Source organism: Tympanuchus pallidicinctus, unplaced genomic scaffold (genome assembly GCF_026119805.1).
Source record: "Tympanuchus pallidicinctus isolate F22 unplaced genomic scaffold, pur_lepc_1.0 scaffold3, whole genome shotgun sequence".
In the NCBI taxonomy this organism is placed as follows: Eukaryota; Metazoa; Chordata; class Aves; order Galliformes; family Phasianidae; genus Tympanuchus; species Tympanuchus pallidicinctus.
In genome coordinates this window covers 89,610,175-89,623,081 of record NW_026294747.1, presented here as the reverse complement: position 1 = coordinate 89,623,081, position 12,907 = coordinate 89,610,175, and the positions used below count along the sequence as shown (strand labels likewise).

At 39.6% G+C, this 12,907-nt stretch overlaps 1 protein-coding gene across 2 annotated transcripts in view; it reads right to left on the bottom strand.

Moving 5' to 3' along the window:
* Positions 1-12,907, bottom strand: part of STK31 (serine/threonine kinase 31) — a 34,666-nt gene that overhangs the window by 13,436 nt on the left and 8,323 nt on the right. Inside the window, exons 9-13 of one of the 2 annotated variants that reach the window (XM_052695263.1) lie at positions 11,549-11,673; positions 10,719-10,878; positions 6,518-6,640; positions 1,658-1,837; positions 85-201 (exon numbers count right to left, since the gene is read on the bottom strand). In XM_052695263.1, the coding sequence (XP_052551223.1) occupies positions 85-201; positions 1,658-1,837; positions 6,518-6,640; positions 10,719-10,878; positions 11,549-11,673 (705 nt within the window). The remainder of the gene's footprint in view (positions 1-84; positions 202-1,657; positions 1,838-6,517; positions 6,641-10,718; positions 10,879-11,548; positions 11,674-12,907) is intronic. The other variant, XM_052695264.1, reaches the window with a different exon arrangement.

Below are 12,907 nucleotides of genomic sequence, written 5' to 3'. Positions count from 1 at the left end.
AAACAACCAGAGTGATGTTTCATCACATTCCCCCACCCCCCGGCCCAATAAAGAAAATAAAACAATATTAAGAAAGAAACATACTGTTAAATCTGTCTTCAGCTCTTTGGAAACACACAACTCAGCTTCTTTGAGAGCTTCATCCACATTACCAGGAACTTCCTCTGTATCAGAAGATGCTTCTGAGCTCAGGTCAAAGCACTTCAAAAGAGGGGAAAATATAAAATCAACCTTGCTATCTTCTAGCTTTCAATTACAAGAACAGACAAGAAAATACAAAAATCACCACTAATAGAGATCTAATCAGAACGTACGTCAAACATCACCTTTAACTGCCTGATGCTTCAATGATACAATCAATTGCTATCATTGCAACGATAGCAATTTCTAGAACATAGCAAAAGTTGACTCTTGCCTTAATCACATTTTACTTTCCTAATCTCACTATGATGAAGAGAAAAAAAATATATATAGTAGACAAACCCTAATCCTCCCACTATCGGGTCTAACGTGCAAAATCAACATCAATCCTGTCCACACCGCCATACACAAAATGCTGATACCAAAGCTCAGTGTGGCCCCCTCAGTGCTCAGTGGGCTTTTTTTTTTTTTTTTTTTTTAAAAAAAATGTGGAGATAAATTTGCTTTTTTTTTTTCTATTTTTTTTTTTTAATGGAGATGCTGCTTGAGATAAAGATGCACCTTGGGATCTAATTCACTGCTGATAAATGGTGATGTAAAGTTGAAGACTTCCGCCAGCAAACCTTGAATACTTTCATACAAGGCAGAATTAACAGCTTTGAGATAAAGATACAGAAAGCACTAGATTGAGTCAGTAAGATCAGTTTATAATTGCATTGGATGTTTTTGGCAAAACTTTGTTACTTTTGTCTACTAATTACATGCCATCTATTAATTACACTGGCAACAAGAACTGCAATGAAAATTTGTTTCTGTATTTAATGTGCACTAAGCATCCTCATAACAGGAAGCGTTAAACTCTTCCTCATTCATTTACCTGTCTAGCATGGGTATTTCACTAAAGATCACAAAAATATTTTGTTGTCTTAAATAAACAAAAACTTTTATAGTCATGTTCAAATGATATATTGCTTCCAAAAACTTTGCAGTTACACAGTGAAAAGGAGCCATTCATTCTCTAAAAACAAAAACCTTTATCTATCACTGATCCAATTCCATTCTAGATTTTGATGGATGTTACACCAGGTTACAGGCATTTACAGAATCACAATTTACAGAATGGGTTGGGTGGAAGGGACTTCAAGGATCACGAAGCTTCAACCCCCTGCTTCAGGCAGGGCTGCCAATCTCCACATTGAAAATATGAGGTGTTTCTAAAAGGCCACTTCACTCCTTTAAAGTATTTCAGTCACACAAGGATTAGATAGTGCACACACAGGTTACACAAAAGCACTTTGCTTAATATAAAAGATGCTCTTTCATACGAAAGCCTAAACCTTTGCCTGGTATGAGTTCCTCAAGATACACCTTCCTGTGTACTGCAGCTAAGGCTTTTGTGCATAACAACAGTAGAACTATCTCCCTCTCTACTAATGACTACTGCACACAAGCTTGGTTATATGCATCATACTTCATCTTTTTCAGGAAGAGGAAAGATAAGACTTGTTTGCTTTACCTTTAGGATGCCACTGAACAAGTCAGTGAGAATTTGCAAAGCAGCATCTGTATTATTTCTAATATCAATGAACTCCTCTATTTTAGCATGCTTCCACTTAAGGAACTGTTGAAATACCTCTTCAGAATCATTCCCTTCACAAACTTCACCATAAACCATCTCCAGAGAAACAGACAGTTCCTGTGCATTAAGCAAACAAAAACAGCATGTCAGCACATAAAAAGTACTTTTTACCAGTGCATTATATTTTTAAAAAAGCAACAAAAACAAAACAAAACATTTAATGTGGAAAGAGTAAGAACTAGTTTTAAGTCAGCAGTGCTACCACAAAATCCTCTTACAGTGAAGTTCTTCTCAAAGTGGAGTATAATCCGCTTTGCTGCCAAATTTCCTGGCAGTGTCTATCAGGAAACGCAATGCAGAAAAGAACAGGCACACTACTGAGTCTGATACTCCCTTCAAAATATGGAAGGAAAGGACCACAAAAAACAGATCATAAGACAGAAGTGCTCCACGCTCTTTTACTTACAGCCTGGACTTTGACACCATGTTCATTGGGACAAAAAGCAAGAACAGGTTCGGTTTATAATGTTCCTCAAAACAAAGTGAACTTGTACTAAGGAACAAGGTGAGCAGCCTGATGTCCCATGGATGGTTCTGGACACTGATATCTCCCAGTAAGAGTCATTAGGCAAAGCTCTTCTGACACTTTCATCACCACATCGATCTCCAGATGGAACCAAACCATCTCTGTGTCCAATATCCCTAAGGACCTCTGAAGTTATTTTCACTGCCTAGAAACATTTACTTCCACCTACATGCCGTGTATTCTGGCAAAAGTATTAAAAACCTCCTTTTGACTGGAGAACAGTCACTGGAAAACAGATCAGTAGTACATACATAGGAAAGGCACAAAAGCTAAAGCTCATGGCAAACAAATCACTTTTAAAAATAAGACCAGTCAAATATCCTCAACAACAAGCAGGCCATTATTTCAGACAGCACTTGAGAAAACATCTTAACAGAAGGCAGCCTTCCTTGCACCCAAGTAGAAAGTCGTACTGAAAAACACTTGACCAAACATTACCCCTATTTTTAAGATAGGGAGTAAGGAAGACCCAGGAAACTACAGGCCAGCGAGCCTCACGTCTATGCCTGTGAAAATCATGGAGCAGATCCTCCTGGAAGCTGTATTAAGGCACATATGAGATAAAGAGGTGATTTGAGACAGCCAGCGTGGCTTCACCAAGGGCAGATTTTACCTGATCAGTATGGTGGCCTTTTATGATGGAGTGACAGCATCAGTGGGCGGGGGAAGGGCAATGGGTATCATCTACCTGGACTTCTGCAAAGCCTTTGACATTGTTCCTCACCACACCCTTCTCTATAAATTGGAGAGGTGAGGATGTGAAGGATGAACTGTTTAGTGAATTAAGAACTGGTTGGCTGGACACAGCCAAAGGATTGTGATTAATGGTTCTGTGTCAGGGTGAAGGCGGCCACAAGTGGTGTCTTCTCAGAGTCAGCCTTGGGACTGGTGCTCTTGAACATCTTCATCAATGACAGACGATGGCATTGAGCGCAGCCTCAGCAAGTCTGCAGACGACACCAAGCTGAGCGGGGCAGTCGATAAGCTGATACACTGGAGGGAAGGGAAGCCATCCAGAGGGATCTGGACAGGCTGGAGAAGTGGGCCCATGAGAACATAATGAGGTTCAACAACAGCAAGTGCAGGCTGCTGCACCTGAGTTGGGGAAATCCCACGTATTTATACAAACTGGGGGAAGATCTTGAGAGCAGCCCTGCGGAGGACTCAGGGGGTCCTGGCGGACGAGAAGCTGGACATGAGCCAGCAGTGTGCGTTTGCAGCCTAGGAGGCCAGCTGTTTCTGGGCTGCATTAAAAAAGGGGTGGCAAGGAGGGAGAGGGAGGTGACTGTTCTCCTCTACAGACCCCATTTGGAGTACTGCATCCAGGTAGCTAGCACAAGAGGGACATGGAGTTCTTAGAACGGGTCCAGAGGAGGACCACTAAGATGATCAGAGGGCTGGGAGCAGCATTCCTATGAAGAAAGGTTGAGGGAACTGGGCTTGTTTAGTTTGGAGAAGAGAAGGCTCCAGGGAAACCTTAATGTGGCCTTCCAGTACTTGAAAGGAGTGTATAAACAGGAGGGAGAATGACTGCTTACAAAGGTGGATTGTGACAGGACAAGGGAGAATGGCTTTAAACCAAGACAGAGGAGATTTAGGTTAGATATTAGGAGGAAGTTTTCCCACACAGGGTGGTGATGCACTGGAACACGTTGCCCAAGGAGGTTGCAGATGCCCCATCCCTGAAGGCATTCAAGGCCAGGCTGGATATGGCTCTGTGCAGCCTGGTCTGGTGGTTGGTGACCCTGCACATAGCAAGGGTTTGAAACTGGATGAGCATTGTGGTCCTTTTCAACCCATATGATTCTATGATCTGACTACATTGCCTTGTGCTTGTGTAATAAGTGGCATTCTTCAGCTTTCAAAGTCCATCCTGAAGATGGACTATTTCACTTACACATATTGTTCTCCACAATAAGATGACTAAAGACATTCTAGAAAGGGCTAATGAAAGTTTACTTATACATAGTGTTGCACTTTTTTCTCTTCTGCGATGGAGAAGTTTTAAGTATCACAGGCCTTCCCTAAAAAATCTTGCTCGTGTAGACAAAAAAAAACAACAGCAGAACACTTCTTTCTCTTCCTTATGTGACAGCTTTCAGCTTAGTTAACATCAAAGGCTCTTTCAAACTCAGTCAGTGCTACTGAAAAAGCAACATGTAACAATTTAAGTCACTCAATCAAGAGCCTTTCCAAAAGGCAATAAAATAGAATCTTATAAAATTCTAACTTGATTGCAAATAGCATGTAGTCAGTATAATAGGTTGTTTAAAACAGTCATTTCCAGTGAGCCAGGTGGCACAAGCTTTATATGAATAAGACATGCCTACAGAAACAGAACCAGTCACACCAGAAGAGCACCTGAACATATTCCAGACAGTCCTCAAAGAAAACAGTCCTATAAATAAGTCCTATTTCTTCCCATTTATCTTTTACATAAACATACTTTCCTAAAGCACTAGCAGCTTTATCAGCAGAAGGATATGGGAACAGATTTCAGAAGAATAACAAGCTGCTATCCAACGTCTGCTCAATGGCCCACCAACATTGAAACCAGTCACTATGTGCAGGCATGGAATGGCAAGCGTGGAATTCAGGGAGAGGGATTCACTCCCAGGAAATGCCTGCATGCTTATGGACAGCTAACATGAAAAAGCTCACAACTGTTCAGCTCACCCTAGCCTACTGTAAAGTAACATACAATATGTAAACCCACACATTTTTTTTCTTAACCAATGCAATTTTACCACTTGGAAAGCAGGCATCTAAAAACAACTGTTTATTTGGGTCAGTTGGATTCAACTGAGGTGGAAACTGTTTGAATTTGTCTGTAGCTCAGGCCAGTAACAGTTCTCAGCAGAAAGCCTCAAGTCAAAAGAAACACGCGACAGGGTGGGTTTGCAACGTAGAGCCTCAGTGAGACAGGCATTAGTTCCCAATCTCCTGCTCTTCTGAGAGAGGAAAATACTGTGCTGCCCCAGAGGAAAGAGCATGACCTCTTCAGCTCCGTATCATAGCAGCCATAGTTCTCACTCAATCTTCCTGTTCTATTCAGAAAAAACTACTTGCATCATCTACCTTCTAATAAAAGAGAAGGGCATCAACACAGTTAAGCTAAAGCATGGAACTCAATTAATGCACACTGCAGCACGTCAGTATTCTTTCAAGTATCTTCCAGACAAACTATTACAGTTTGACTGCAGTACAATTATCCAGGGAACGTTTAATGCCTACCACCTAGTGGATTAGCACAGCACAACCTTTATATTCATACAAAAAAAAAACAAAAAAAAAAAAACCCACACATCACAGTTTTCTTCTGTTTGAAAAAAAAACAAAAACCAGAAGCCATGAAGGGCCCCACATTATGGAAAGCTATGAAATGATACTCATCCAAACTTTTTTCTAAGTTCTTTCTAACCTGCATTTCAGACTTGTAACCAAAAGTGCATCAAAGCATACTCCCAAATAGTGCTATAAAATAATTCCATTAGAAATTGAGCAATTCCCTAAGAAACTGGATGCTTTTATTTTAGTAATGCTGGTCCAACCTTATTTTAAACTGCATGCTGCCTTTAATGGGGCATTTCTTCATAGGAACCCAATTCTGTACTTTTGTGGAAGAATCACAGAATGGCTTGAGTCAAAGAGACCTCTAAGATCATGAAGTTCCAACTCCCAATAAGGATTTGTACAAGCTGTCAAACTAACACCACCTTTCACTGTCCGTATACCTGCACAGTCAAAATGAAAGTAGTATTTCTACAGTAAAAAAGAAGAAAATAATTTATTTTCAGTAATAAAATCCTCAATACCAGTTTGGTAGTACTTCCATTAGTAATTTTCAAGAGTTCCTACTGCATCTACAGAGACTATTTCCTCATTTACAATTTTCTTGAATTTTAGGTTCTTATCAGTGCTAGTCTTCTGTGTTCTGTGTTTTTTGAATTCTTGTTAGTCACCAAACACAATACATTAAGATAAAACTCAAATGATTTGGGGATCAAAATCATTAGTTTCTAGAAACAAAACATCCTGAAAACCAAGATCACAAGAAACTCTGAGAATGACAAGTGTCAGATGTACAGTTTAACTCAGAAGTGAGATCCTATGCTTCATCTGCTGCTTAGGTCTACAGCCATAAAACATTTAAGAAACATTTCCAAAGGCTCTCAATGTTCCAGACTCAGTCATAAGACCTCCTGCCATACCTGTAAGATGTTTGAGCGCTCACAGACGAGCAGCTGATCCACTTCCAAAATAAATTCTTTAACTGTAGAATACAAGCTTTGCTGCACCTCATTTCTTTTTATAATCAACTCATCTCTTTCATCCTATGCAGAAAGAAAAGCAAATCAGTAACTTGCACACAAATGCCACACGCAACACAGATGATAAAAGAGAACACTAAGTAGTTTTCTAGGAAATGAAAAGTTTCCTCTGGACGACTGGCAGCTCTGCTGTTGGGAGAAGAATCCCTCATTCCTATCAGACAAGGCACCTAACAGGCTAATCAATATCAAATCTCTTGAAATGGGTGAGGGAAGTTGAAATCTACACTCAAACATGTTTGCAGTGTTCTTTCAATAATGATTTAACACAATGTGCCAACAGAAATATGAAAACACACATGAATGTGAAAAACCAAAGTACAGCTTTACAGACCTGCTGTAGAGACTTACAGGCATGTTCTACATTCACCTCCACAAACTGCATCACATGCTATTTGAAAACTTAAAATCCAGATCAGCAATTGAGCAGATATTATTCAGCCAGACAGACATAAATGGACTGGATAATAAAAAATGAATATCGGTGAATTAAGTTTTAATGCAGAACTTAAAGTATTGCTTCCATGCTTAAGAAAACACCAAACAACCAAAAAAAGTTTTAAAGGCACTTTGCTTTCTGGGCATTTCTGGTGACTAAGCACACACATCATTTTTACAAGCTAGATTGTGAAAGAATATTCAACACTGCATAAAAACGTTGAGGGACACCTTGTTACACAGAACGCTTTCTAAGACAAGATTTCTGCAAAATATTGCTTTGGAAATGGGGACAATAGAGACTGAATTGCAGCGGAAGATTCCATCAAGCAACCAAACCCCAACCAATGGCAGCTGAAGCACTAGCATCAGTTCAACAGTCTGTACAGGACAGAGTAAGAGACCAGGAAGTCAGTGTGTGGCTTAAGATCCACAAGTCTCCTTCCTTCCTGCGTCTGCCATTTCACTGGGTGATATAGCAGTGGATGCCTCAGGAAACACCTGTTACATAACTCCTGAGAGCATTAACTATTTTGAAAACCTACGTTACAAAGACTTAAGCTCATCACAACAGCAGACAGTGGAATCAACAGGCTGAAAGCTTCTCAAACTATGCTTAAAAAGTGATTTATCAATCTCATATCTCAAACAGACATGAAAACCCCAGCACCCCATTCGTCTCTGTCACACCAAATACCAGTCCAGCTCAGCAACTTGTTTCCAACAACAGCAATCTTTATTATTAAAGGCTCTAAGAGCAGGATTAAGTAGTGCAACCACTTCATCAGTGCCTTCTTACCTCCATCACGTCATATGCAAGAGAAAAACGCACTTCCATGGATACCATGGAGTCCATGTTTTCAGCCCCTCTCTACTTCTGGCATCAGGTTTTGGCTTTATTTAGTGCAAATTACTAACTTGCAGGATGTGAAATAGTTAAAACTAGCACTAGAATCAGCATCCTCATTAAACTACTCTATTTTATCCCACCTTCATAAAGCAAACCTTGAATATGATTTCTAATTCCAAAAACATAAATGAAGCAACACTCCATAAAACACTACCTACAGTGTCTGAGTATGCAGTGTTTGCATTGCAGAGTTACACTAAGAGCATACACTGCAATGTGAGTAACTTCCAATTATCCCTGTTCCCTTACCTGTAAAGCTCCCACCCTCTCTGTAAAGTTTCACACAAGAGCTGCTTAAGTAACTAGCAGAGTCCTTCCTATTTCAGTATATATCCTTCCTATACTGAGCACACAGTTTACATCCAATTCTGTGATGACTTTCAGGTACATTTTTAATCTCTTCCACTCCAGATGAGCAACCTACATTGTTTTTATGCAAATCATACCTCAGTACCATTTCAGTTCACTAATTGTTATGCTTGCAAGACATCCATTACATAACCATCTTATTCAAGATCAAACAATTCAACCAGACACCTTCGTTTGAGGATATTTAGTCTAAAGAAATGAAGAAACTATTAAGTAACAAATCAAAAGTAATCAAGTTAAATCAGCATAAATCAACTATGAAACTACAGAATGTGAATACCGAAACACCTCTTACTGTGCATTCAAATTCTACTGGGCTTACCTGTAATATTGTTTAAGATGCACTAGGTTTCTCCAAAAGCAAGATAAAACATTTACTTTCAAGAGCTGACAAACCAGATGTTACAGGGAGAGAGCAAAGTCAAAGGAAGAGCACGTTGATTAGATGACCTAATAGCAAGATTTAGCCTTACAAAACTAGTTTTGGCAGCTAAGTCTACAGACAAAGCAAACAGACTTAATCTGTTACAGCTCAATAGGCAGCTATTTCTTCCACCTGTTTGGGTTCAGAGGGCTTCCTATGTGCTGGCATCTCATTTCCACTAAACGGGAAACAAAGTGCAACTGAGTATGCTGATGTTGCTGGCTATTAAAAATATTTGTTAAGTATATAAATAAGGACATCAAGCAGAATAACAAGCAGATCATTTTACTGCGAGCACCTTGGACATTTCTTATATCCGCAGGCAAGTTCTACAAGAGCCTTGGAATGCCCTGCTTCCAGCAATTCATCTTGAAAACTAAATTAGCTCTTCAAGGGAGCTCTACTCTTCAGCACACAATCCCAACTGCACACCCTTTGCAGTTCTCAGGCACTCTAGGGGATACCTGACACCCAGCAGAACTCCTGTCTTTTCTCCTTTTCCCCTATTTAAAATATTAGTGACACTGTCATGACAACCTTCCACAGCAGGAATCTTTGAAAGCCACAGAAGGCTCTTGAGAAGTCATAAGAGTTTGTGCCACCATTCATTTATGCCTTAGTTTAAGGTAATTAGGAACAATGCCAAGAAGGAAGGCAGGGAGTTTATTTCTGAACAGAACTGGTTTTCAGGCTGCTGCAAGGCCACACCTTGCCAACATGAAACACAGTGCTAAAACAAACATACCTGGAAGAACACAGTGTAGCCTGGCCATAGCATTTCAACTGCTCTAACAGTTCAACACTACAACACATCCTGTAGTCAACATCACTGTTAGCCACCCACAACTAAAAAGAATGGCAATACCAAGATGCTCTAACATATAAAAGTAAATTCACTCAAAAGAAAAAACAAAAACAAAAAGAAATCCTGGAACACTCTTCAAAACTGAGACCTCTTTTCAGAAAGCTTTTCCTGGATGAATGCTGCTTTCTGGGGTTAGCAACTCAGAGGAGAGAAAAGTAGCAGCAGCAGCTACTCTTCTATATGTTGCCAGCCTGTACAAAGCAAGCCCAAAGTGCTGTATGTTTACTAACACATTATCTTAAGCATTTGACTAAGTTTTCAGTAAATAAAAGAATCTCTTCTCACCTACATCAACTGAATGTGAGCTATGCTACAGATGTTCTTAATTCTTGCCCTGCACAAGAACAGAATGTATTTTATTCAACCATATGGCTTATTATTTTTTAGTCCATTTCATGAGCCATTAAATTCACTGAAATGCTGCAATACCTCTTCAGCAAAGACATTTAAAAAGGTTTCAGGTTATATATGATAACACAACATGTTTGCTGCCACATTCCCAGAGCACTGCTACTTCCCCAGCCCCATCACACCACACCACCTGCCACAGAGCACAGAACCCTCCTGTTCTCAAAAGCAGCACCTCCAACAAGAGGCAGTACATAAGCATATTTATCATTACAGCCACTTCTTACATACTCAGGCAGGCTTTCACTGATTGTAGCAGCTGAGAAGTTACACTAGATGGCATCTTTCCCCCGCACAAGCCCATCTGCCTGCACAGTTGCTATTTGCATATCAATTTCCCTATGCACCCCCACGGGAGGGACTTACTTAATACTGTAGTGGCACACTGCTTCAAGAAAGGCTTTAAAGACACATCAGCTGCACAGCTGAAGTGGTTTTTAATTATTACAGAATAGAAGACCTTCAGTCAACGCATTCTGATATGCTTACATGTTTTCATAACTATCAAGGGTGTCAAAGTAGTCTAATAGAAAAACAGTTCATAAACTTATCAGTTGCAGAAGGTAACAGAGATCTGATGCCTGCCTTTTGCCAGGTAGCATTTCCTTGCTGTGCCCACGATACCCCGGTACACTCACAAGACTAAAATGCTCTTGTCAAAACGTACCCCGTTTTTGCATAACTGAATCATCTCCTGAGCCAAGTCATACTCTGTCCAAATCTTCTGCACTTTTTCCAAGGAACACGGAACAGTGATATTTCCTTCTGTAACCAGTTTTATGGCTTGTGAAAGCTGCTCCCCAAAACCAGCATTCTTTTTTGCACGCCTGAATATTAAGGAAGAAACAGACTTTTTATCCAGAAAATACTTATTTTTCCCCAGAACTCAAACACTTTAGAACTCAGTGCTATTTGCTCACCTTCCACATACAGAGCTTGACAACTATCATGCCCACCTAGTTTCTACCACAAGGCAGTAATAGCAGCGTGCCTCCCTCAGATGTTAAACCCCTCTTTGAGGAAGTACGAAGAGTACATCCATTATATCTCAGTATTACACTCTTAATTTCTATTCTGTATCATTTCGCCCCTCTACATTTTCTTTATTCAACTGTTATGAACATGTGAGTATTATGTATGCTCCTTCTTAAAGGCACTGACAGTCATTTCTATTTCAAGTCTCAGCCTCTTGCAGTTTCATTCCTTCTTTTAATACTAGAGAGCTAACTTTCAAGTACCCAATGAGATATACCTCTACCAGCAATAAAGATACCTAAACTAAATAGTAACAAGCATCTTCCTTAATGCTGGAATTGAAAGGCAACACAAATCCCAGTGTGATAAAAGAAAAAAAAACCTCAAGTTTAAGCCTTAGCTTTGGGGATTACCCTCCCAACACAGTACTTGTTCTAGAAAAGAACCTGGGAAATCAAAGTATGCTTTCAGAGGATAAAGAGGGCAACAATAAAAAGTACTACGTTAGAAACAAACACATACCTAATTTCTTTCAACATCTTCACCTTAGCAGCCAAATCTTTCATTTTTGTTCCAACGTACTTCTGCAGGGTTTCCTCGAGATACTCAGCTCTTTTCCTGGATTCTTCCTTCTCTTGTTTAATCATCTGTCAATTTTGGAGTAATGTTTCAGACAGAAAGACAGAATCAGCTGGGATGACTAACACACAGACCACAGTTTAAACCTTTAAAAGCCTAGCTGCTATTGAAACACTGACAAAATGCCCAGGAACACAAAAACCAATATGAAAATGTTCTTCCTTTTAATAGCTTCTTGTCAGTCCTTGGTTCATTTCCTTCCTCTCATTTTAGTAGTAATGTGTTTAAGTGTACTCCCCATTTGCTAGCATCCCTTAAGACAATATGGAATTTTTTCTTTTCTTACTGACAAATTGCAAAGATTAGTCTAGGGAAGTCACTATTGGGACCACATTCAACTCCTTACTCCCAAAATCACACCTAAAACAGTGCAGTACAGTTCTTACTGTACTTTACAACCATACGGATCTTCCCACAAAGAATTTTCTCAGCAGAAAAACAAAGAGAAAAAAAAAATAATCAGGCTACATTCTACAAGGACAACCTGAAGTTAAAAGCCCTTGCTTTCATACCACTGAGATGCACTTATAAACCTCATTTCAAGTATTAGAACAGTCTTCAGAGACTGTCAGCCTCTCTAGACTTGCTACATATGTATTATATACAGTAAACCTCCCCCAGCAAAAACACCCACCTCACACTACACACACTGTTTTGTATTTACTGATGAGCATTTAAAGCCTACTGACTGTAGGACATTTCTGAAGCACTCCTTAAAGCAGCAACCATCACCCACAGCCCTTTCTAAAAACACATCACTTCAGTGTTTTTAGCAACAAGCAAAGATTTTTACACTTCAGCAAACATCCACAACCATTTCTTTTAAAGCATTTACTTCCAGTCAACAAAAAGGTAATTAAAATTTGTAGAAAACACCATAAAAAAATAAAATAAAATCAGAATATAGTTAAGAAACGCTTCCAAGAACTCCTTGAATTTAAGGGACTTTTTGTTAACTTCAGATCCTACACTGATATTTGTAAATTTAATTTGCATTAGTGCACAAACTTGGTATCTTTAGCTGATGACAAACAATTGTAACAGGTCAGTGCACGCAGAAACATGGGTATTCAAGGGAGAGCCTGGTTACCAGTAGTCTCATTAAAGCAAGAGAGAAATAGGAAGGAGCTCTTCTTCACAATCTCGGTATTGAGGGCATCAGAATGCTTTATACCATGCTACGTCCTCCTTCTTATCTCTACGTTTAAGAGGTTGCAAGATTTTTTCCTCAACTCACACAAG